This window comes from Gorilla gorilla, chromosome 15 (assembly GCF_029281585.2).
Source record: "Gorilla gorilla gorilla isolate KB3781 chromosome 15, NHGRI_mGorGor1-v2.1_pri, whole genome shotgun sequence".
NCBI classification, from domain to species: Eukaryota; Metazoa; Chordata; class Mammalia; order Primates; family Hominidae; genus Gorilla; species Gorilla gorilla.
The window spans coordinates 76,462,963-76,489,236 of NC_073239.2; the positions used below are offsets into that span (position 1 = coordinate 76,462,963).

Genomic DNA, 26,274 nt, shown 5'->3' on the forward strand with positions numbered 1-26,274 from the left:
CTAAGTTACTGTTTAGCTTACATATACACTAAGAACTTATTTACCTTTGATTTACAAGAAATAAAATTAAGGCAAAAAGTAAGTTTTTAGTAATTAGTTTTCAGGAAGAAGTCTGGCCTTTAACGTTCTGACAAGCCTATTCCACACTTGCTGGTTGGTTCCCCCAGCAGATCTCCACTCAGCCTTGCTACTTGGCAGTTCTTGACCAGCTTATGTCTGTGCTGCTCCTTTGGGAAGATATCCCTGTGTACTCCAACATCCAGTAAGACAGAGCTTTACCCTCTGATAGCCACTTTCTAGAAGGAATCCAGTGTATTTTAATCAGCTCTTCAATTGTCTTGTTTCTCACAGGGTATGCACTTTAAGGTTCAGGGCCTGGAGTTTATTCAACTTTGTCACTGTAACATCTGCCCCGGTGTCAGGCTCCAAAGCGCCCAATGTTAATGAAGCTAGTGCAGTGATCCTGGAGAGGGCAGGACCTGCGGGGCTGCAGTGACTATCATGGCCAGAAGAGGACAGTAGAGGGGTGCTGAACTGAGATAAGGGCTTCTCCAGAAGTCCTGTGGCAGAACCCATTCAACAGGGAACATTCAAAAGCTGGGAGGTTACAGGTGGCTCAGAGATGGCCAAGGAATTGAATAGTAAATTCAGACTTTACTATCACCTCCCCAGGAGGGTGGTAGGTTTCAGGGATCTGATGAGTGCCTAATATGGGTCTGGTGTTTTATAACTCCTGTTAATTATCAGCGGTATTTTACAACTGGGGAGACTGAGGAGCGGAGGTTAGATAACATGTAGGTAGCAAAGCTTAGCTGGCATGGTGGCTCACACCTGTAGGGAGCTGAAGGCCCGTGGGATGTGACCAACTCAGCATTCCGCTGGAGGCTATATGACCAAACAGCAAACTGTTTATCATGAACCGCAGGATGTGAGCAAACTCACACTGCCCTGCCACCAAAAGGTTTGCTGAGGGCCTCACTCCCTGGCACTGGGTTCCTTGAAGTTACCTATTGAGAAATCTAGTTCCTATTGTCCTAAGAATGCAGTCTTACAAGGCTGCTGTGAATCAAGCTGCTGGCCGACAATCACCCCCCACCCCCCAACACACCTCGCTATCTCTTTTGCTTAATAAATACAGAGGGCTGTGTAAAGTTGAGGGCACTTGTCCACTAGAGGCGAGGTGCCCCCTGACCCCTTCTTCCAAATATACTCTCTTGTCTTTGTCTTTTATTCCGCGTTCGCCCCGCTTTGTTTAGTCCAATAGGTCCATGGCACACACATATAATCCCAGCACTTTGGGAGGCTGAGGCAGGAGGATTGCTTGAGCTCAGGAGGTCAAGACCAGCCTGGGCAACATGGCATAACCTTGTCTCCAGAATACACACACACACACACACACACAGCAGCCAGGCACAGTGGCACGTGCCTGTAGTCCCTGCTACTTGGGAGACTGAGGTGAGAGGATTGCTTGAGACTGGGAGGCAGAGGTTGCAGTCCAACCTGGGCAACAGAGTGAGAGGCCCTGTCTCAAAAAAAAAAAAAGAAAAGAAAAAAAGAGAAAAGCAAGTAATCCTGGCTGCTATGGTCTGAGAGTTTGTGTCTCCTCCAAAATTCCTGTGTTGAAACCTAATCTCCAGTGTGTATCAGGTGTGGCCTTTGGGAGGTGATTAGGTCTTGGGATTCGTGCCCTTATCAAAGAGGCCCCAAAGTGCTGCCTTACCCCTTAAATGATTTGAGGACACAGTGAGGAAGCACCATTCTATGAACAAGAAAGTGGGCCCTCAGCAGAAGCCAAACCTGCCAGTGCCTTGATCTTGGACTTCCCAACCTCCAGAACTGTGAGAAATAAATTTCTGTTATTTATAAGCTACCCAGTGTACAGAATGTTATGGTAGCCCGAACGAACTAAGACAGTGCCTGGCTCCATTGCTATAGCAAGTTCTGCATAAACAACCTCTGCTTATTCTCATTTGGGTGGTCTTTTTATTTCCACACTGCCAGTCTCTACTTGTCATAGATTATCCATCAGACCTCAAAATATATGAAAAAGGAAATATGATATTAGTAATTCAGTGAAACTTTCTCTAAGAGTCTATTTAAATTTGTTGCAACACAAAGATTCCATCAGGTTTCAGATAAAAACGGAAGATTAATTCGTGTGAAGACAGTGCCCTTGACACTTACAGATGATTTAGCTCTCAAAATTTTGCTTGATCTACAGTTGGAAGGAATGGTCTGGCCTAGCAAAGGAAATACAAATAGAAGCAAGGCCCACAAAGGATCCTTTATGCATTCGTACATCATAAGTATCACCAGGCTCATCATGATCACCAGGCAGGACCATCAAAATGACTTTGCAGCTAAGAGGGTTTACCCACAAAGTTCTTCATTGGCCACTGAAACGTTATTTCTTCTGTCAAGCAATGCCCCAGAACACAGGTTTTCCCAAATACTGGAATGTTTTTAATCTTATCACTATCCCTCTTTTTACATTTATTTTAAGACAGGGTCTCACTCTGTCATCCAGGCTGGAGTGCAGTGGCACAATCATGGCTAACTGCAGCCTCGACCTCCCAGGCTCAAGCAATTCTCCCATCTCAACCTTCCGAGTAGCTGAGGCAGAGGCACTACCATACCCTGCTAACTTTAAAATTATTTTTGTAGAGACAGGGTCTCATTATGTTGCTCAGGCTGGTCTCGAACACTTGGTCTCAAGCAATCCTCCTGCCTCAGCCTCCCAAAGTGCTGGGATTATAACCATGAGTCGCTGCATCCAGCTCTTTTTACTTTTATCCCATTTTACTTTCTACATCCTACCTTCAAAATTGCTTATCTAGTGATTATGCTCTTTAAAATTAAGCCTTGATAAGCACAAATAGATTTGTACACTTGCCAGATGACAGTATTCTTGTTTCATCACTCCATCTCTCTTCTAAACTCTTTTCTCTTTCCTTCTCCCAAGCTCCCTCTACCCCCACATCCCATCTTCCCAGATGATTCTGTCACTGGGACCTCTGGGCTGTACCTGTGCAAGGACTCACCTTCAATTCTCACCACTGCCCTAATCTGGAGAGTTTTGTGGCTATGTCTAACATGACATTATTGTGGGGATTGAGGATGAAGCTGATATGCCTCTGGAGAGACTGGACTGCTTGCTCATGAGTCAAGCATGTTAGATATGATGTGTTAACGTCTCAGAAGCCCCCGCAGCCATCACTAGATTTTTCTGAGAAGGTAACAGTTGCTATTTTTAATGCTAAACTCAGCTCAGGAAGAAAATGTAAAATTATATTCAACTTCTGTTTAAGAAGCCTAAAAAATGTGTAAAAGAGTTTAAAAAGCCTTCTCTGGAAAAATGTTTAAAATAAACTTTTTAAAAAAATTATAAAGAAGATTTAGTTATCTAGAAAATTCTCTTAGGTGAAAGGCAGAATTGGATAACACTACAAGAGTATTCAACCCCCAAATAAGTATCAATGTTCAATTGAATGTTTGTGGCATAATTGGGGATAACTAAGTCACTTAGTTGACACGTTTTTTCTTCTTTTGATGTTACCAGCTATATAGTAAAATAGCAGGAAGTCCCATGTTACCAAAGCTCTAAGCTGTTGCTTACTAAGAAGGTCCATTGGTGATTCCTGTTCCACAAGCAAACGCAGCCCTTCAAGACTCCCTCGTAGCCATGTACTGACATGCTGCATTTTTTCATCTCTTTCACGCAGCTTGTCTGTTAGATTTTTTATGTCTTGCAAGGTCTCTTCACCATTGTCCACCAAGATCTAAAGAAATGGCATTTTAGGTTGTGTCAATATAAATTGCAACAACATAAATAAATACACATTCCACGTGGATCATGTCCAAAATAAAAATATTATATATGCATAATTGGTATCAGTCATAAAAATAAGTGCATGTGTACACAGCCGATTCACAAAGTTCTGTACATAATCTTGGAAAAATGGATTATGAAGTGAGAAGAATAATGGAATGCTCACTGAACTCAAATTTTTAAGTGGATAATGGTAGCCATGGTGGTGGCAGCATAAAAAGCTAGTTTCACCCTCAGAGAAGCACAGAGCTGAAGAGATTCAGCCTAACAGAAGGAACTTTGGAATCAGGCAGGATCTGGGTTGTAAATTCCCATACGTTCATGAACTGTTTGGTCTTGGGCAAGTTACGTAAACCCTCTGGGCCTCCGCAGCTCAATGTGAAGAAGACATTTTAACGCTTTCCTAATCCAGTGTTTTAATACTTAAATGAGGATTATGTGTAAACTTTAAATACTTAGAAAGTGGCAGAGCCAGGATTTTGACCCCAGCCTATCTGACTCTGAAGTGGGGAGGGTGCAGATGTTGCACTGGTAAAACATGAAGAGGTAAGGAGTCCAGAACTGACAACTTTGTCCTGAACCAAAATGTGTTCATTTGGGGCATGCAAAAAACAGTCTTTCCCACCTTAACTGAGTGGTAGAGTGGGAAGACAGTTTCCCAAAGAATTAAGATTTCATAGTGATGTTTGGTAAAAAAAAAAAAAAAAAGACACATTTTAGGAGGTGGTGGTCACAGTAGCATCTAGGACTGCAGGGGAGTGACAGAGCTAGTGTGAATTTCCACCCTGATGTGTGTGCATGCAGGTGCACACAGACACAAAAGCACACACACTTATTAGGTAGGTAAACATTTTTGGAAATATGATATTTATATGGAGGCAACAGACACACGCAAAACTCACCTTAACTGTGGTCTGAAATTCAGCCCACAAATCCTTATATTGTGCTAAAATAAAGATTTAAAAAATACAATGGTTACTGACACAATCTGAACATTTTAATAAAAGTTGTGTTATTCATTTTTGTTTTTTCAAAAATTATTTTTATCTAAAAATGTCTAGTTCCAAAATGACAGAATAACTGAATTGGACCTGCCCTCCCACTGCAAACAAATAGAAGAAAGAAGCAAAACATATGAAAGAAACGTTTTCAGATGTTGAAGAATGGGCAGCCCAGGACTGTGACACCTGGAAGAGAAACAAAGGAGGTGGGTCCTGCAATCACCCAGCTTTCCACTGGGGGGCACTTTCCAGACCACAGCACTAGCACAACAGGGCGGTCTTAACACAGACACAAAAAGATTAGCAAACTGAATCTAGCAATAGACAAGAACAATAAAAGCTTTTGAACAAGTGGGCTTTATGCTAAGAATGGGAGCTTGGTTTAAAAGTCAGACTCAATCAGTGCAACTTACCACACGAACAGCATAAAGGAGTAATACTAGCTGAGCATCTCAGTGGCTGGCTGAGCAGCTGAGGCCAGTCACAAAGGCACTCTGTGCCCGCATGACTGACCATTCTTCCCGCCCCATAAGTACTCTGGACACTCAAGCCTGGGTGAGCCTCCCTGGTTGGCAACACTTTGCATGTGGAGTCACACGTTGTTGGGGAAATTAAGGGCATCCCTGAGAAGGTTGCTCCAGGTTTCCTTCATACTTTGCCCTCTGTGCCTTTTCCCTTTGCTGATTTTACTCTATCTTTCACTGAAATAACAATAACCATAACAATTTTTGAGTCCTGTGAATCATTTTAGCTAATCATTAAGCCTAAGTGTAGTCCTGGGATGCCTGATACTACACTACAGCTGCACAATTTTTTTGAGATAAAGACCTAAATAAATGAAGATATATACTATATTCTTGGATTAGAAAATATAATTTCATTAAAAAGTCTATTCTTCCAACATTGACTTATAGATTCAACACAAACCCAATTAAGATCTCAGCAGGGGTGTGTGTGTGTGTGTAGATTAGGTGATTCTAAAATGTATATGGAAATCAAAGAATTTAGAATAGTGAAAATAATTTTAAAAGACAAGCATACAGGTGAAGAATTCTATTACCTGATGTTCAGACTGCATATGAAGCTATAGTAATTAAGACAGTGTGATATTGGTATAAAGTTAGGCATTTAGAATAAAGGAACAAACGCATAAAATTGATTTTTGAAAAGTTGCTAGGGTAATACAATGGCAAAAGCATAGTCTTTTCAAAAATAGTACTGGAACAACTGGATGTGCGTAAGAGAAAACAATGAAATTCAAGCATTGCTTCACATCATATGAAAAAGTTCACTTGAGCGGGGTGGAGCCAAGATGGCCGAATAGGAACAGCTCCAGTCTACAGCTCCCAACGTGAGCGACGCAGAAGACGGGTGATTTCTGCATTTCCAACTGAGGTACTGGGTTCATCTCACTGGGGAGTGTCAGAAAGTGGGTGCAGGACAGTGGATGCAGTGCACCGAGCGTGAGCCGAAGCAGGGGGAGGCATTGCCTCACCTGGGAAGTGCAAGGGGTCAGGGAATTCCCTTTCCTAGTCAAAGAAAGGGGTGACGGATGGCACCTGGAAAATCAGGTCACTCCCACCCCAATACTGTGCTTTTCCAACCGTCTTAGCAAACGGCACAGCAAGAGATTATATCCCGCGCCTGGCTCGGAGGGTCCTACGCCCACGGAGCCTCACTCATTGCTAGCACAGCAGTCTGAGGTCAAACTTCAAGGCAGCAGTGAGGCTGGGGAGGGGCGCCCGCCATTGCTGAGGCTTGACTAGGTAAACAAAGCGGCCTGGAAGCTCAAACTGGGTAGAGCCCACCGCAGCTCAAGGAGGCCTGCCTGCCTCTGTAGACTCCACCTCTGGGGGCAGGGCATTGCCAAACAAAAGGCAGCAGAATCCTCTGCAGATTTAAGTGTCCCTGTCTGACAGCTTTGAAGAGAGTGGGGGTTCTCCTAGCACGCAGTTGGAGATCTGAGAATGGACAGACTGCCTCCTCAAGCGGGTCCTTAACCCCCGAGTAGCATAACTGAGAGGCACCTCCTAGTAGGGGAAGACTGACACCTCACATGGCCGGGTACTCCTCTGAGACAAAACTTCCAGAGGCATGATCAGGCAGCAACATTTGATGTTCACCAATATCCGCTGTTCTGCAGCCTCTGCTGCTGATACCCAGGCAAACGGGGTCTGGAGTGGACCTCCAGCAAACTCCAACAGACCTGCAGCTGAGGGTCCTGACTGTTAGAAGGAAAACTAAAAAACAGAAAGGACATCCACACCAAAACCCCATCTGTACGTCACCATCATCAAAGACCAAAGGTAGATAAAACCACAAAGATGGGGAAAAAACAGAGCAGAAAAACTGGAAATTCTAAGAATCAGAGTGCCTCTCTTCCTCCAAAGGAACGCAGCTCCTCACCAGCAACGGAACAAAGTTGGACAGAGAATGACTTTGACGAGTTGAGAGAAGAAGGCTTCAGACGATCAAACTACTCCGAGCTAAAGGCGGAAGTTCAAACCCATGGCAAAGAAGTTAAAAACCTTGAAAAAAAAAAACAGACGAATGGCTAACTAGAATAAGCAATGCGGAGAAGTCCTTAAAGGACCTGATGGAGCTGAAAAACAAGGCACGAGAACTACATGACAAATGCATAAGCCTCAGTAGCCGATTAGATCAACTGGAAAAAGGGCTATCAGTGATGGAAGATCAAATGAATGAAATGAAGTGAGAAGAGAAGTTTAGAGAAAAAAGAATAAAAAGAAATGAACAAAGCCTCCAAGAAATATGGGACTATGTGAAAAGACCAAATCTACGTCTGACTGGTGTACCTGAAAGTGACAGGGAGAATGGAACCAAGTTGGAAAACACTCTGCAGGATATCATACAGGAGAACTTCGCCAATCTAGCAAGGCAGGCCAACATTCAAATTCAGGAAATACAGAGAATGCCACAAAGATACTCCTCCAGAAGAGCAACTCCAAGACACATAATTGTCAGATTCACCAAAGTTGAAATGAAGGAAAAAATGTTAAGGGCAGCCAGAGAGAAAGGTCAGGTTACCCACAAAGGGAAGCCCGGCAGACTAACAGCTGATCTCTCAGCAGAAACACTACAAGCCTGAAGAGAGTGGGGGCCAATATTCAACATTCTTAAAGAAAAGAATTTTCAACCCAGAATTTCATATCCAGCCAAACTAAGCTTCATAAGTGAAGGAGAAATAAAATCATTTATAGACAAGCAAATGATGAGAGATTTTGTCACAACCAGGCCTGCCCTACAAGAGCTCCTGAAGGAAGCACTAAACATGGAAAGGAACAACCAGTATCAGCCATTGCAAAAACATGCCAAATTGTAAAGACCATCGAGGCTAGGAAGAAACTGCATCAACTAACGAGCAAAATAACCAGCTAACATCATAATGGCAGGATCAAATTCACACATAACAATATTAGCCTTAAATGTAAATGGGCTAAATGCTCCAATTAAAAGACACGGACTGGCAAATTGGATAAAGAGTCAAGACCCATCAGTGTGCTGTATTCATGAGACCCATCTCACATGCAGAGACACACATAGGCTCAAAATAAAGGGATGGAGGAAGATCTACCAAACAAATGGAAAACAAAAAAAGGCAGGGGTTGCAATCCTAGTCTCTGATAAAACAGACTTTAAACCAACAAAGATCAAAAGAGACAAAGAAGGCCATTACATAATGGTAAAGGGATCAATTCAACAAGAAGAGCTAACTATCCTAAATATACATGCACCCAATACAGGAGCACCCAGATTCATAAAGCAAGTCCTTAGAGACCTACAAAGAGACTTAGACTCCCACACAATAATAATGGGAGAATTTAACACCCCACTGTCAACATTAGACAGATCAATGAGACAGAAAGTTAACAAGGATATCCAGGAATTGAACTCAGCTCTGCACCAAGCAGACCTAATAGACATCTACAGAATTCTCCACCCCAAATCAACAGAATATACATTCTTCTCAGCACCACACCGCACTTATTCCAAAATTGACTACATAGTTGGAAGTAAAGCACTCCTCAGTAAATGTAAAGGAACAGAAATTATAACAAACTGTCTCTCAGACCACAGTGCAATCAAACTAGAACTCAGGATTAAGAAACTCACTCAAAACCGCTCAACTACTTGGAAACTGAACAACCTGCTCCTGAATGACTACTGGCTACATAACGAAATGAAGGCAGAAATAAAGATGTTCTTTGAAACCAATGAGAACAAAGACACGACATACCAGAATCTCTGGGACACATGCAAAACAGTATGTAGAGGGAAATTGACAGCACTAAATGCCCACAAGAGAAAGCAGGAAAGATCTAAAATTGACACCCTAACATCACAATTAAAAGAACTAGAGAAGCAAGAGCAAACACATTCAAAAGCTAGCAGAAGGTGAGAAATAACTAAGATCAGAGCAGAACTGAAGGACATAGAGACTCAAAAAACCCTTCAAAAAATCAATGAATCCAGGAGCTGGTTTTCTGAAAAGATCAACAAAATTGATAGACCGCTAGAAAGACTAATAAAGAAGAAAAGAGAGAAGAATCAAATAGACGCAATAAAAAATGATAACTGGGATATCACCACCGATCCCACAGAAATACAAACTACTGTCAGAGAATACTATAAACATTTCTACGCAAATAAACTAGAAAATCTAGAATAAATGGATAAATTCCTCGACACATACACCCTCCCAAGACTAAACCAGGAAGGAGTTGAATCCCTGAATAGACCAATAACAGGCTCTGAAATTGAGGCCATAATTAATAGCTTACCAACCAAAAAAAGTCCAGGACCAGATGGATTCACAGCCGAATTCTACCAGAGGTACAAGAAGGACCTGGTACCATTCCTTCTGAAAACATTCCAATCAATAGAAAAAGAGGGAATCCTCCCTAACTCATTTTATGAGGCCAGCATCATCCTGATACCAAAGCCTAGCAGAGACACAACAAAAAAAGAGAATTTTAGACCAATATCCCTGATAAACATTGATGCAAAAATCCTCAATAAAATACTGGCAATCCGAATCAAGCAGCACATCAAAAAGCTTATCCACCATGATCAAGTTGGCTTCATCCCTGGGATGCAAGGCTGGTTCAACAGACACAAATCAATAAATGTAATCCAGCATATAAACAGAACCAAAGACAAAAACCATATGATTATCTCAATAGATGCAGAAAAGGCCTTTGACAAAATTCAACAGCCTTTCATGCTAAAAACTCTCAATAAATTCGGTATTGATGGGATGTATCTCAAAATAATAAGAGCTATCTATGACAAACCCACAAGCAATATCATACTGAATGGAGAAAATCTGGAAGCATTCCCTTTGAAAACTGGCATAAGACAGGGATGCCCTCTCTCACCACTCCTATTCAACATAATGTTGGAAGTTCTGGCCAGGGCAATCAGGCAGGAGAAGGGAATAAAGGGTATTCAATTAGGAAAAGAGGAAGTCAAATTGTCCCTGTTTGCAGATGACATTATTGTATATTTAGAAAACCCCATTGTCTCAGCCCAAAATCTCCTTAAGCTGATAGGCAACTTCAGCAAAGTCTCAGGATACAAAATCAATGTGCAAAAATCACAAGCATTCTTATACACCAATAACAGACAAACAGAGAGCCAAATCATGAGTGAACTCCCATTCACAATTGCTTCAAAGAGAACAAAATGCCTAGGAATCCAACTTACAAGGGATGTGAAGGACCTCTTCAAGGAGAACTACAAACCACTGCTCAATGAAATAAAAGAGGATACAAACAAATGGAAGAACGTTCCACGCTCACGGGTAGGAAGAATCAATATCGTGAAAACAGCCATACTGCCCAAGGTAATTTATAGATTCAATGCCATCCCCATCAAGCTACCAATGACTTTCTTCACAGAATTGGAAAAAACTACTTTAAAGTTCATATGGAACCAAAAAATAGCCTGCATCGCCAAGTGAATCCTAAGCCAAAAGGACAAAGCTGGAGGCATCACGCCACCCGACTTCAAACTATACTACAAGGCTACAGTAACCAAAACAGCATGGTACTGGTACCAAAACAGAGATGTAGAGCAATGGAACCAAACAGAGCCCTCAGAAATAATGCCACATATCTACAACCATCTGATCTTTGACAAACCTGACAAAAAGAAGAAATGGGGAAATGATTCCCTATTTAATAAATGGTGCTGGGAAAACTGGCTAGCCATATGGAGAAAGCTGAAACTGGATCCCTTCCTTACACCTTATACAAAAATTAATTCAAGATGGACTAAAGACTTAAATCTTAGACCTAAAACCATAAAAACCCTAGAAGAAAACCTAGGCAATACCATTCAGGACATAGGCATGGGTGAGGACTTCATGTCTAAAACACCAAAAGCAATGGCAACAAAAGCCAAAATTGACAAATGGGATCTAATTAAACCAAAGAGCTTCTGCACAGCAAAAGAAACTACCATCAGAGTGAACAGGCAACCTACAGAATGGGAGAAAATTTTTGCAATCTACTCATCTGACAAAGGGCTAATATCCAGAATCTACAATGAACTCAAACAAATTTACAAGAAACAAACAAACAAACCCATCAACAAGTGGGCGAAGGATATGAACAGACACTTCTCAAAAGAAGACATTTATACAGCCAAAAAACACATGAAAAAATGCTCATCATCACTGGCCATCAGAGAAATGCAAATCAAAACCACAATGAGATACCATCTCACACCAGTTAGAATGGTGATCATTAAAAAGTCAGGAAACAACAGGTGCTGGAGAGGATGTGGAGAAATAGGAACACTTTTACACTGTTGGTGGAACTGTAAACTAGTGCAACCATTGTGGAAGTCAGTGTGGCGATTGCTCAGGGATCTAGAACTAGAAATACCATTTGACCCAGCCATCCCATTACTGGGTATATACCCAAAGGATTATAAATCATGCTGCTATAAAGACACATGCACATGTATGTTTATTGTGGCACTATTCACAATAGCAAAGACTTGGAACCAACCCAAATGTTCATCAATGATAGACTGGATTAAGAACATGGGGCACATATACAGCATGGAATACTATGCAGCCATAAAAAATGATGAGTTCATGTCCTTGGTAGGGACATGGATGGAGCTGGAAACCATCATTCTCAGCAAACTATTGCAAGGACAAAAAACCAAACACCACATGTTCTCACTCATAGGTGGGAATTGAACAATAGGTGAATGAGAGCACATGGACACAGGAAGAGGAAGATCACATACCAGGGCCTGTTGTCGGTGGGGGATGAGGGAGGGATAGCATTTGGAGATATACCTAATGTTAAATGATGAGTTACTGGGTTCAGCACACTAACATGGCACATGTATACATATGTAACTAACCTGCACGTTGTGCACATGTACCGTAAAACTTAAAGTATGGTAATAAAAAAAAAGTTCACTTGAAATGAATTAGAAATCTAGACATAAACACTAAACCTAAAAAAATTATACAAGAAAATATTGAAGAGCCTGGAGTAGGCACAAATGTTTTAGGCAGGAAACAAAAAGTACTACCTTAAAAGACAAAATCGATAGATGGGCTTCGTTCAAATGAAAAAATGTTTACTCTTTCTGAGACACCATGAAGAAAATGAAAAGGCAAGCTTCAGACAGAAAAAGGACTCATTTCCAGAAAACATAAAGATTTTAACTGGATAATAAGAAAACAACACAAAGCAGTGAGTAAAAGATTTGGACAGACATGTGACAGATTGTATTTTCCAAAGATATCCCCACAGTATATTCCATTCCACAAGTTTTTTTCCCTGACATGATGCTGACACTTCTTCCATTGAGAGGTGGTGGCTATGACCACCCCCCCCCTCCTTGCACCTGAGTGACTGCCTCAACCATTAGCGTATTGTGAAAATAACACTCTGACTGAGGCTAGGTCATAAGACGCCATGAACTTCCACTTCGTTCTCTTGGGATGCTTTCGGAACCCAGCAGGCCAAACAGCTACATGGAAAGGCCGTGAGGAGGTGTTCTGGCCAATGGTCTCCCTCGAGATCCAGCTGAGGGCCAGCATCAACTTCAGACAAAGGAATGAGTGAGTCTTCAGATGATTTCAGTTCCCGGCTGTTGAATTACCCTCAGCCTTCAAGTTGCCCTGGCTGATGCCGTGCAGAGCAGACATTTAGTTGTCTTCAACAAGCTCTGATCAAATTGCCATTTTGTGAGCAAAGTAAATAATTTGTCTTCAGCTACTATGTTTGCAATATTTGTCACAAAAGATAATATTCAAATGGCCAAGAAACACATGAAAAAGTATACTCAACAACATTACTCATTAGAGAAGTACAAGTTACAATCACAATGAAATGCCATTACATACCTATTAAAATGACCAAAATATTAACAATTTAAAGCGTTTTCACCATTTTAAGTGTTGATGAGGATGTAGAGCAATGGGAACTCTTCTCCATTGTTAGTGGGATGAGACACTTAACAACCACTCTGGCAAATTTGTCTGGCGGTTTCTTATAAAGTTAATCATACACTAACCATATATATTTCCTATAAAGTTAATCATACACTAATTGCTATATAACTCAGCAATTCCATTATAGGTATTTACCCAAGAGAAATGAAAACATGGCCATAAAAACACTTGTAAACAAATGTTCACAATAGCTTCATTCATAATTATCCCAAACTGGAAATAATCTAAATGTCTTTCAACTGGTGAATGAATAAACAAAATATGGTATATACAATGGGATTCTACTGTACAGCTATAAAAAGGAGCAAACTGGTGAGACATGCAACAACTTAGATGAATCTTAAAACAATTTGCTGAGTGAAAGAAGCCAGGTATAAAAGGGTGCACATTGTCATTTCATTTATATCTCATTATTAATGACAGAAAGCAGATCAGTGGTTTCCAGGAACTAGAGATGGGGTAGGTGATCAACAGCAAAGGGATACAGAGAATATTTTGTAGTTATGAAAATGCTCTTTATCTTGCTTGTGGTGATAGTGGTTACAATAGCATGTACATTTGTCAAATTCACTAATCTAAAAATGGGTGCATTTTTTGTATGCAAATCAATAAACTGGATTTAAATGAAGTAAAAACTTTATGTGTAAAGAACACTGTAATGGTTAATACTGTCAACTTGACTGGATTGAAAGATGCAAAGTACTGTTCCTGGGTATGTCTATGAGGGTGTTAACCAAAGGAGATCCACATTTGAGTCTGTGGATTGGGAGAGGCAAACCCACTCTCAATCTGGGTGGGAACCATCTAATCAGCTGCCAGCGTGGCTAGACTGGCTGAGTCTTCCAAGATTCCTCTTTCTCCTGTGCTAGATGCTTCCTGCCCTCGAACATTGGACTCCAAGTTCTTCAGCTTTTGGACTCTTGGATTTACACCAGTGGTTTGGCAGGGGCTCTTGGGCCTTTGGCCACAGACTGAAGGCTGCACTGTCGGCTTCCCTACTTGTGAGGCTTTGGGACTCTGACTGATCCACCACTGGATTCCTTGCTCCTCAACTTGCAGAAGACCTATCATGGGACTTTACCTTGTGAGCATGTGAGTCAGTTCTCCTTAATAAGCTCCCTTTCATATATACCTATATCCTATTAGTTCTGTCCCGCTAAAGAACCCTGACTAATACAAGCACCCACACACTACTTACCCTCCTGAGCTATTAGTTGCCGAGACAAGTCGCTTGAGGTGTGCATGAGGGCTTCTTGTCCTTCTCTGTATTTCTCTATGTTATTCTTCAAGTATAAAATGTACTGAAAATTAAAAGCATGTGATTGCTTTTAGCAGTTTAGTTACTATAGATAAATTATCATGTAGTCATTCAGCAAACATGTATAAATTCCTCCTCTGCGCACCCACTATTCTAGGTACAGGGGTAACAGTGGGGAATAAAACATACCTTGGTCAGGATTCCATCCTGGGAAAGGAGATAAAGGATTCTGCTTCCTATGAAGCATTTCACTTCAGCATTTAAATAAACATGGCATTCTGAGTATAATTTTCCACCAAAAGAAATTAGAAGGTGTTCTGTCTGAATGCATTATGTCCACAACAAAAATGTTCCTTATGCAAAATGTGTGTACAGTAGATGTCACAAAGCAGTAATGCTGCCAGACTGGCGTTCAGTGTAAGACCTCAGAGAGATGATTAATTGAGTCAGGAGACTGCATGGAATTACTTACTCAAGTCAGATGTTCACTGGGTTGGGTGCCAGTGGTGGCAGTAGTGACAGGTGACTTTGAGTATTACAGTCATGTCTTTCTGTTCTGACCACCCAATGCCCAGAAACTCTAAAGTCCCATGAACTCTGGAAATATGGGCTTTGGGACATAAAACTGGTCCAGTTTCAAGAAAGAAACAAACACTATAAACTATCCATAAAAATCTTTGAAATTGTGTTCAGTGCTACAGATGAGGTAGACATGGGACTGTTACACAGACTGTTTCTAAGCGTGTATTATAGGGTCTACTCATGTATCTTTGATGTTGTGTCAGCCTTTTCATAGCTTGCTTTCTGATATTATAGTAAACAAAAGTAAAAGCCACCTTAAGCCAACCACAAGGCCACATTCTTGCCCCTCTTTGACCATGGGTCTGCAGACTTTCTTAGTTCAGCTGGACTCTTGTGCTTCTCCCAAACTCTCTATTTTCTTTCAGTCTCTCTTTTTATCTCCTCTCCACAGCTCACTCCTTCAAAGTTGTTTTTCTCCAGGATTCTGTTCACAGCCCCTAATCTTCTCACTTAACACACTGTCCCTGAAGAGACTCATCCATCTCCCAGGTGTAAATCCTGCCTCTACATTAATGATACACAGTGAGAGTTCTCCTTTGTGTTCTTCACCTGGTGTGGCAAGGTTCCCTTGCTCTGGGGCACTGTATGTGTCTTGTTCAGATTGTTGCACTTAACATACTGAATTGTAATGATCTGTTTCTATGTGCATCTCTTCAGCTAGACCATGAGCTTCCAAAGGGCTGCGGCAGTATCTTACTTATCTCTGTATTTACTGTGTCTTGCCCAGTGCTTGGGACTCAGTGCATGTTTAGAGTAAAGAGATGCAACCAGCAAAACCGAGTGGTGAGTGAATAAGAAAACAGCACAGCGTCATTCGGTGACTAGCAGATGGACACTGAATTAAAAAAAAACAGGACTTTCATAATCAGTCTTTCATCTACACATCCATCTGCTCACCTACTGCCAAAATAGCAATACATATTCCAATTCTTTTAAGAAATAATCTATATCTTGATAGGAAGACAGTCTAGTGGAACAAATCAGTTTGTCTCAAGGTCTAGAAGAATGAAGGTGCATTGCATGTGTGAGGGTTATCAATGATGGTATGTATCTAGGCTCTTTGGAGCACAATTACCTTTTCAAAGTATATTAGTACCTATTATGCCATTTTAGTTTATGAAAAAACCATGAGAGTGGTGGGATAACTATTGCCATTTAACAAATGAAAAAAATTACCCAGCGAGGTGAAGGATTTTCTTCATGCCATTGGACTAGTCACTGATTTTTTTCTAGCTATTAAAACTTCTAAAAAAATACAGCTTCAATTTACACATCTATAAAAGGGACATAACGTATTATCCACTTTTTAAGGTTACAGTCTTAAACGTCAAATGAGACTGAATCCCTCTAACATTACAGGCATTGTGCAAAACACTTGGGGTACATTGATAACAGATCTTGACCATGAGGTCATTATGGATGGCTGGAAAAAAAGGATTTTAGAAATGGTATTTCTTTTGCATTTTCAGTTTATAAAGAAGTCACATTCAGCCGGGCGCGGTGGCTCAAGCCTGTAATCCCAGCACTATGGGAGGCCGAGGCAGGCGGATCACAAGGTCAGGAGATCAAGACCATCCTGGCTAACACGGTGAAACCCTGTCTCTACTAAAAATACAAAAAATTAGCCGGGCATGGTGGCGGGCACCTGTAGTCCCAGCTACTCGGGAGGCTGAGGCAGGAGAATGGCGTGAACCTGGGAGGCGGAGCTTGCAGTGAGCCGAGATCGTGCCACTGCACTCCAGCCTGGGCGACAGAGCAAGACTCCATCTCAAAAAAAAAAAGAAAAAAAAAAGTCACATTCAACCTGTGAGTAGCAGTTATTCCCATTTTAAGAGGCCAAAATGAAGCTTACAAGTTCAGTGATCTGCCCAAAGTCACACAGTGTCACTGGTGAATGACAGACTCTAATCCAGGTCTTTCAAACTAAAGAATATTATGTAAATTTTTGTTGTTACTGTTTTGTCACAGTATATAAAATGTTGGACTCTATGCACTTTAAAAATATGCTTTGAATGCAACAGTTCTGGGCATTAAAAATCAGTGTCTTATAAATATCTAATTATTAAATGTAACATTTTAAAATGTTAAAATGAATACATTTTAAGTATAAATAGACTTTAATTTTAGGGGTTGGATGAACAAATTCCTCTGCTATAAAAAGAGCTATAATCAGTATGAAATAGACAACCTACTTTTTAAAAAATGGGCAAAAGAACAGTCACTTCACAAAAAAAGGATATCCAAGAGGCCAGCAACATAGAATAGGTGCTTCAACAGTGATCAGGAAAACACAAATTAGTGGGGCACCACTACACACCCATTAGAATGGTTAAATTGAAAAATACAGTTTTGTGAGAGTGTGGAGCAACTCGTGCTCTCATGCATTGCTGGTGGGAGTGGCAATTGGTGCAACTCCTTTGGGAGACTGGTAGTATGTACTAAAGTTGGAGATACACATCCCTATGGCTCTGCAATTCCACTTGAGATGTACACTCAACAGAAATATGTATGTATTTTCACCAAAAAAACATGAACTAGAATGTTCAGAGCAATACTATTTGTAATAGCCAAAAACTAGAAACTCTCTGAATATCCATCAATAGTCGAGTGTATAAATGCATTGTAGTAGTAGTCATACAATGCAATACTATACAGAACTAAGAATAACAAACTACACTCAACAATAAGGCTGAACCTCACGAACATAATGTTGAGCAAAAGAACCTACACTGTATTGTTCTATATCTATAATGTTCCAAACCAGGGAAAACTAGTCTATGGTGTTAGCTTGGTGGTACCCTTAGTGGGGCTGGTTAGTGACTAGAAGGGGCATAGAGGATATCTGGATACCGATAATGCTTTGTTTCTTGATGTGGGTCCTGGTACACAAGTGTGCTCATGGGGCTGTACACTTGCAATCTGGGCACTTTTCTGTGTGTACTTTATGCTCCATTAAACATTTTTCAAGAGCTATTCTCTTCTTTTCTCTTATAACGATTACAGGTCTAGTCAATTAATCAAAGCCATCATGAAAAGGATGGCACTCTTAAACTTACTTCTTTTAATTTTTTATTTTCCAGGAGCAGAAGATCTGCTTTTTGGTCATTTATATAGAATCCATTTTCTAAGTTCTTTAGAGTTTCAAAATGATCTTTGTTTTTTTTGCTTTCTTGATCTCGTAATTGTTTTAATTCTTGTTTTACATCCTCCTGCTCAAACAGAAAACCCCAAATTATCTCTGAGTTCAAACAGTAGGGCACGAGGGTATTATACTGCCTAGGTCACATTTGGAGCCAGATTCTAAATTAATTTCTGAAGTATCCAGCAGAGGATAGATATTTTTCCTTAGAAAAACCTATCAACCCCACATTTATTCATGGACTCTAGCAAGGGGGTCGGTGGACTTCAAGATAAGAACCCCAGACCTTGAGACAACTTCACAAAATAAAATATACAGTCAGCCCTCTGTATCTGTGGGTTCCGCATTTGTGGATTTGACTAAACATGAATAGAATATATTCACAAAAATAAAAATAATAACAACAACAAATAATACAAATAATAAACAATATAGTATGACAACTACTAACATAGCATTTACATTATATTAGATATTATCAGTAATCTAGAAATAATTTAAAGTATATTGGAGAATGTGGGTAGGTTATATGCAAATACTACACCATGTCATACAAGGGATTTGAGCATCCGTGGATTTTGATAGTCATGTTGGTCCTGGAACCAATCCCCCATAGATATCAAGGGATGACTGTACTTTGATATATAAACAATTGTCCAGCAAAAATAGAGAAGGGGAAATGTATTGAGGCTTTTAAAGGAGGACTTAATGTTTTTTGAAGAAAGAAGAAGATTATGAATTTTTTCAGAATTCTCTAATGTTTTCTCTATTGAATTCTCTATTCAGTTCTCTATTATTATACTAAGTTGCATGATATTTATTATTATATAATCATCACCAGAAGCATCTTATTAAGAAAATAGAACTGTATATACACTATACTTGTAATTTTCTCCTTCATATTTTCCTATATATTCCTTCATATTTTATAACGTATTAAAAGTTACATTTTGAGGCCTGGTGCAGTAGCTCACACCTATAATCTCGGCACTTTGGGAGGCCGAGGCAGGCGGATCACTTGAGATCAAGAGTTCGAAACCAGCCTGGCCAACATGGTGAAACCTCATCTCTACTGAAAAATACAAAAATTAGCCGGAAATCGCTTGAACCTGGGAGGCTGAGGTTGCAGTAGGCCGAGATTGTGCCACTGCACTCAAGCCTGGGCAACAGAGTGAGACTCCATCTCAAAAAAAAAAAAAAGTTACATTTTGATATCAATGCATCTCAGAGAATGTTTCCATTTTTAATTAACCAATTCCACATGCATATGCTTATCACCAACTATTGATTGTAAATTTTAAAAAGGCACTAAACATCTCTTTACCTGCTGCTAATTCATCCACTCCCCCACTGCAACCTTTGTTCACTCACCCTTAAAAAGCAGAATCAAGTTTCTAACTCATAAATAAGAAAACCGAGGTCCACTCAATGACTGTTCCACAAGTACATGTTAGTTGGTTCTAGTCTCTCTCCCTCTTTCTCTGTATACATATACACATAAGTATACATATATACACATACATACATAGCATATGTGTACAGATGTATGTGTATACATGTGCATATATATGTGTTGTAACAAAGATTTTTAAACATTGATATTGAATGGGTAAGTTTAACAAATGTGGATTTCATGAAAACTTCAATGCCAGGTAAATACTACCATCTGTATATACCACTATTCTAATAATAATAAAAAAAAGAATTAATGCATTGATCTTTTACCGTGTTGCTAATGTATCTTGAAAAGTCCCTTGTAAACAGAAAAATGTGATTGTTCAGTAAATCTTCCTCCTGTCTTTGTGCTATTAAAACAAAGAAAAAAATAACTACCTCAAAAATTTAGTTAAAAAATATTAATCAAAGAAGTACCTAGTTTTAAAAATCAAATTATCTCACAAGGTTTATAACAAAAACCAACTGTCAGGCACTCCACAATGCTATGTTTACTCCTGTCTGACTCCTCAGAATCAAACATTTTTAACTCTTTTTAGTTGTTTCTTCTTCCATTTAGCTCAATTTTCTTTAAAAATACGCATATATGCCTATTTTCTGATTTATCATTTTCAGGCATTTTCCATTTACTTAGTCCCATTCCCACATCCTTCTCCCACACCTACAACCTCTACATTTCATCCCTAACCTTCCTACAAAGTTATAGTTTTTGTTTAAATAAATTGTAACCATTTAGATCATTACGGCAATAAGGATTATCCCCGATGAGCCAAATGGTATAATATGATTAGATTTTCTTTTTAGTATAATTTTTGTTTTTTCTTGGAGTTAAAGATTGCTTTGTTTAAAAAATTGCTCAGTGTTTCATGTACATATAATTAATTCATACCAAATCTACAACAGAACTGTACAACCTTTCAAATTTTATTTCACATATAGTCAAACACATTAACATATCTGTCAGTTTCATTTCTCCCCTCTCCCTCAGAACCTCCCTCTGAGATATGCCTTCTGGAATCTTTTCTTTCTTTGTGCTTGCTTTGCAGCTGACTTCTTTGGACTTCCTTTTGCATTTTTCTTTTTCTTTTTTTAAAGGTTTTACTCAACCAGAACCCTTTGTATTATTCTTATGTCAGACCTCCTGTTTCCTAAATTTCTTATACTCTTTTTCTTGATTCATTTCTTCTATTTGTTGAAGCAAATTCTAGACAGCTTCAGGAAAAAGAGTAAATGGGATAAATGTTTTGAGATCTTGTATATCTCAATATGTTTCTATTCTATATTCTTGATTGATAGTTTAGCTGGGTATCTAATGTTGGAAATTATTTTCTCTCAAATTTTGAAGGCATTGTCTTATAACTTCTACTATGATATTGCTGTTAAGAAGTTTGAAATGATTCTGATTTCTAATATTTTGTGTGAGATCTGATTTTTCTCTCTAGGAGCTTTTAGGATCCTCTCTTTCCATTTTTCCTTCTGAAATTCCACACTAATATGGCTTAGTCTTTTCTTTTAAATATTGTTTTAGGGATTTGCTTGGACATTTAAAAATGGAAATCTATATTCTCTAGTTATAAGAAATATTTTTGTATTATTTCTTTGATAATTTTATTAGTTCTTTAAAAACATGAATATATGGCTATATCTTGATTTATCATTGTCAGGCAGTTTCTACTTACTTCGTCATATATAGTAAAGGAGATTTTAGCATGCTTACTCCCATTCCCACATCCCCCACCCACACCCACAACCTCTACATTTCATCCCTAACCTTCCTATAAAGTTATAGTTTTCATTTAAATAAATTTTAACTGTTTAGATCATTATAATAATGTAAGTATTATTCACTGATTTTTTTCTGGTCTTGTTTGGTAGATATTTGGCATCTCAGAATAGTTTTTAAATTTTCTTACCTTTCTCTCCTTTTCCTCATCCCTTTTTGTTGTTATTGCTCTATTTTTACAGAGATTTTCTTAACTTTTCTTATAATTTTCCTATTGAATTTTAACATTTGTTATTATACTTTTAATTTCTGAGAGCTCTTTCTGTTCTCTAATCTTTAAGCATCATTTGCTTTTTTCATAAATGCAATATATTTATTTCTCTAAGAATATACTCTTTAAAAGTATGCTTATGCTCTTTGCATTTTCTCTGTTTCCATCAAGTTCTCTTGTTCTGTCCATTTCAGTTTCTCTTTTGCACTGGATGCTTCAGATCTTTGTCTGATCCCATTTAATAGTCCTGGGGGAGCTTCAATATACAGTGATCAGGAAGGAACCAGCCATTTGAGGGGACCATCGAATGTCGGTGCTGTTGTGGGGCTTTTCTCTGAATTGTTCAGTTTCCTTTAAGGAAGAATATGTTAGTCTCCTTCCTCAGGTTGGGGTAAGGGATTATGGAAGAGTTCACAACACCATTGGCTGGCAGCATTCATCAAACTGAGCTCAGAGGGGATCTCAGTGGGGATCTCAGTACAGCACCTGTCTTCTGCTCTCAGCCATATCTGATGCCTTGCAGTCTGAAGCCATCTGGTCCAGTTTCTTTTGCCAGCATTGAGGAGGAGGAGTCACTCAGCTAACTGCACAAGGAGGGGATTTGACCTGGAGCTCTAACTGCTCTTTATAAAGACTTTCAACCAACCTTTAGCCCTGTGACTCATCTCGGCTGTCATAGTTTCAGGGGATGCCACTGCCTGTGAACTTTACAGCTTTGGGGGAAAGAACTTTTTGCCTTCATGGTGCCCTTTTTGGCAGGCTTTTGGTGTTTATATTTCTCTTTCTGCCTCTATCCAATTACATCTTCCCAAAATTTGTTGATATTATCAGGTAATAAATAAATAATAAATCAGCAGATAGCAAATGTCTTATCTCTTCCAGTGTCTTGGTACTTATGGATTTGTATCCTTTTTAGAAAAAAAAAACCTTTATATACATATTTGGGAGTTTTATGAGGGAACAAAGATATATGTATATGCTTTATCCATCAGATTTAACTAAAAGCTTTCTGTGTATGGAGCCCATGCATGCCATTCTCTGCAAGCGTAACTGCTGGCAGGTCAACTTTCCCACTCTTATGTTCCTTTTACTTCTTTTCTCCTGTCTTCCTCTCTTTTATCTACTTTCTTCAGCATTTTCTCCCCTTTGTTTACATTAAGAGATTTAGTACTTGCAATGTTTTTGCTTACTTTTATACTCCTACTGTTTCTTACATCCTCTACCTAGTAAACAAAGGGATAGGAAGAACGGCTGGGAAAGTAGAAAATTGGGAATAGGCTGGGTGTGGTGGCTCACGCCTATAATCCCAGCACTTTGGGAGGCCGAGGTGGACAGATCATGACGCCAGGAGTTCAGGACCACCCTGACCAACATGGTGAAACCCCATCTCTACTAAAAATACAAAAATTGGCCAGGCATGGTGGTGCACACCTGTAATCCCAGCTACTCAGGAGGCTGAGGCAGGAGAATCGCTTGAACCCAGGAGGTGGAGGTTGCAGTGAGCAGAGATTGTACCATTGCACTCCAGCCTGGACAACAGAGTGAGACTCCATCTCAAAAAAAGAAAGAAAGAAAGAAAAAAAGAAAGAGAGAGAGAGAAAGAAAGAAAAGGAAAGGAAAGGAAGGGGAGGGGAGGGGAGGGGAGGGGAGGGGAGGGAAGGGGAGGGAAGGGAAAAGAAAAGAAAATTGGGAATAAGAGACATATGTATTGTAAGTCTGGGTAAAAGTGGTAAGAGGCCAAGAAAACCTACTTAAGTTGACTAAATGAAAACCTGACAAGAAAGTGGAAAATCATCTGAGGAGTGGGCACCAGGCCAATTACCCATGTATTATTATTATAACATTCTTACATTTTTAAAAATCCACCCTCCTTGGCAATAATCACTATTCACTTCTGAATATTTTTTTATTCTACATTTGAACATATTGGGGTTCCATATGAATGTCCCATTTTGACACAGGCGATTTTAATTCCTATCCCCATATTCGTCTTTGCTAACCAGTAGACAATTTTTGTTCCCATTCTAGTCCTTTCTGTAACTTTTGGTCCTGGCCTTCTGATTCCCATGTCTCTTCTTTCATCATCTAGAAGATACAAATTCTGGAAGTTGTTCCTGCTTAAAGACCTGGGCGGATTCCTTAGATAATGACCCTCTACTCACCAAATGCAATACAAGACTCAAAACCCAAAGAGATGATTCTGGGCCAGGTACAGCACTTTGGGAGGCCAAGGCAGAAGGATCTCCTAAGCCCAGGAGTTTGAGATTAGCCTGGGCAACATAGTGAGACCCTGTGTGTTTTTGGTTTTGTTTAAAAAAAAAAAAAGATTCTGGATATATAAACTTTGGACCTTGGGCACAGGGTTGAATGATTACATCCAATTTTTTGTGGAGAAAATAATTATTTTTATATTAAACATGCATGATTATACCATGTAATATAATTTAAAATATGCATACTTTCGGACATATTTCACATCCTCTACTAACTCCCAGATCTGAGACAAGCTCTTACCTATCTGTGCCTCAGGAGGAAGTTAGTGAAAAAAAAATCTGAGGAGTGCTTACTCAATAAATGGTTAAAATCATAGCAGGAAAAGAGATATAATTTGCAAATTCACGGTAAGAAAATACAAAAAAATTTCCACATGGTAGCAAACAAATGAGTTAGTTCTACATTTCCCAAGTATAGAGAGAAAGTAAATAATATAGTAAAGGACTAAGTCTTAAACAGTTTTTAAAAGAGAAAAGGAAAATTTTGACAATAGCAACAGTAAGATTGTAGTGTGGAGGAGAAATTAGTAGGTGAAGCAAAAACTAGACAACAGAGGGCTAAAGGTAATGGGGAAAGTTTGGTGAGTTTCACCATTGGCTTGTAACTGATGACCTCCTTGTGTTAGAAGATGACAGTGAAATCCTTACCTGGGATTGAGTTTAATTACTAAATGCTTCATATGTACCTGTAATAATATTACTGAGCTCTTCTAACTTTCTTCTTTTCTCTTTATACTCTTGTTCTGCCACCTGAAGTTGTGGAAGATACTCAACTAGTTCTTCTTCCTTTTCTTTGTTAATTTGTGTTTCCTTAACAAATATTTCCTTTAAAGAAAATAAAATCAATTGAGAAATATAATTTTGGATAATTCACACAACAATTTAAAGTAGAATATAAGTTTTTTGAGGGAAAGAGTTTCATCTGTCTTGGTCTCCTATCCTGAGGTACATAGAAAGATATATGGCATATACTAATCTTTTAATAAATATTTGTTCCCTGACTCACTGACACTCTGACAATCCACAAAGTAGGGAGATTAGATTCAATTGGTTCTCTAAAGATCCCTTCTGCTTTAAACCTCTTCTGCTATATCTCTATGAACACTACCATGTATACAGCCCAAAAACATATCTGAGAAAATTTCCTTCGGTAATATTTTACCAAAAAGAGGCAGATAAGCAGAATACACTTCTAAGAAATGTTGGATGTGAGAAATGGGAAGAGGATAGAAGTAATTGGATATAATGTTAAAATAAATGAGTAAAAAGTGCCCAAAGCAAAACATGAAGATGCCTGCCTACTTATTCAAACTCAAGTTTTGTTTAGTTTCAAATGGAATAATAGTTGGACCTTTCTTAGCAAATCAGGATGGATTTTAAATGGTGACTAAGGCAGAGACCACCAGCTGACATTTAATGTTTGTTCTCTTCTCCTTCAATATTAGGGCTCCTGAGTTTCAGCTGAGCACATGGCTTCTGGCTAGAGTGTGGTTTCTGGCCTTCCCTTGTGGGTGGGTGTGACCAAGGAGTTTGTGCATGGAAGTCATGTGTGCCACTTCTGGGCTCTGCTCCTGCAACAGGAACAGCTGTGTGCTCCCCTGGTCCTTTCCTCCCTCCCCTAGCCAGAGGAGAATGAGAATGGAAGCTACTCCTTGACGCACAGATGTTAGGCTCATGCTGAGGATGGCAGAGCCACCCTGCCAGCCCTGGACCCCTTCCCTATGGCCTGGACTGGGAAAGAGAAACAAACATCTCTCTTGCTGTAATGACCCCTTTGAGCATCTTCCCGACTAGATGTTCAGACTCACAAAATTTGATTAGGCTACACTTGTCCCAGTTTACTCTTAAAAACTTTTAGTTTTAGTTTTCATTTTTATCCAAGTTGTATGCACACATAATTGGAAGGAAATGCTAAATTTTAGCAGGGCAGTGCCAGGCATGCTTCCTTATTGGGAGGTGTCTGCACAAGACAGCAGACCAGTGGCTGTTTCCTTCAAGCCCACCAAAGTGATACTTCAGATGCAAGAGAGACAGAGAGACTCACACAGGTGGGGTTATAGTCTCCCTGGCTTAGAAACCCCATGTTCATACAGGAACTAATATCTCTTGGACGTATCTTCCAGATTTCAAAGGGCATACCCACTTAAGAGAGCCACCAAACCCAGGGAAGCCCAATGCCACAGTTTCCCATGGGTTATTTTTCCAGTCAAGATGCAGCGTACAAATCAGGAGTCATT

General features: G+C 39.5%; 1 protein-coding gene across 8 annotated transcripts in view; it reads right to left on the minus strand.

Annotated features, from left to right (window-relative positions):
• The window catches only part of CCDC175 (coiled-coil domain containing 175), a 72,250-nt gene that overhangs the window by 2,454 nt on the left and 43,522 nt on the right, over positions 1 to 26,274 (minus strand). For 5 of the 8 annotated variants that reach the window (XR_008671492.2, XM_004055238.5, XM_055361932.2 and 2 more), the window contains 6 exons: positions 24,724 to 24,862; positions 20,041 to 20,120; positions 18,233 to 18,385; positions 14,535 to 14,637; positions 4,732 to 4,775; positions 3,617 to 3,779 (listed from right to left, as the gene is read on the minus strand). Coding sequence is in view for 7 of the 8 variants with exons in the window: in XM_004055238.5 (XP_004055286.5) it covers positions 3,617 to 3,779; positions 4,732 to 4,775; positions 14,535 to 14,637; positions 18,233 to 18,385; positions 20,041 to 20,120; positions 24,724 to 24,862 (682 nt within the window). In the remaining variant the exon portion in view is untranslated. The remainder of the gene's footprint in view (positions 1 to 3,616; positions 3,780 to 4,731; positions 4,776 to 14,534; positions 14,638 to 18,232; positions 18,386 to 20,040; positions 20,121 to 24,723; positions 24,863 to 26,274) is intronic. The other 3 variants (XM_055361931.2, XM_055361934.2, XM_055361933.2) reach the window with 3 other exon arrangements.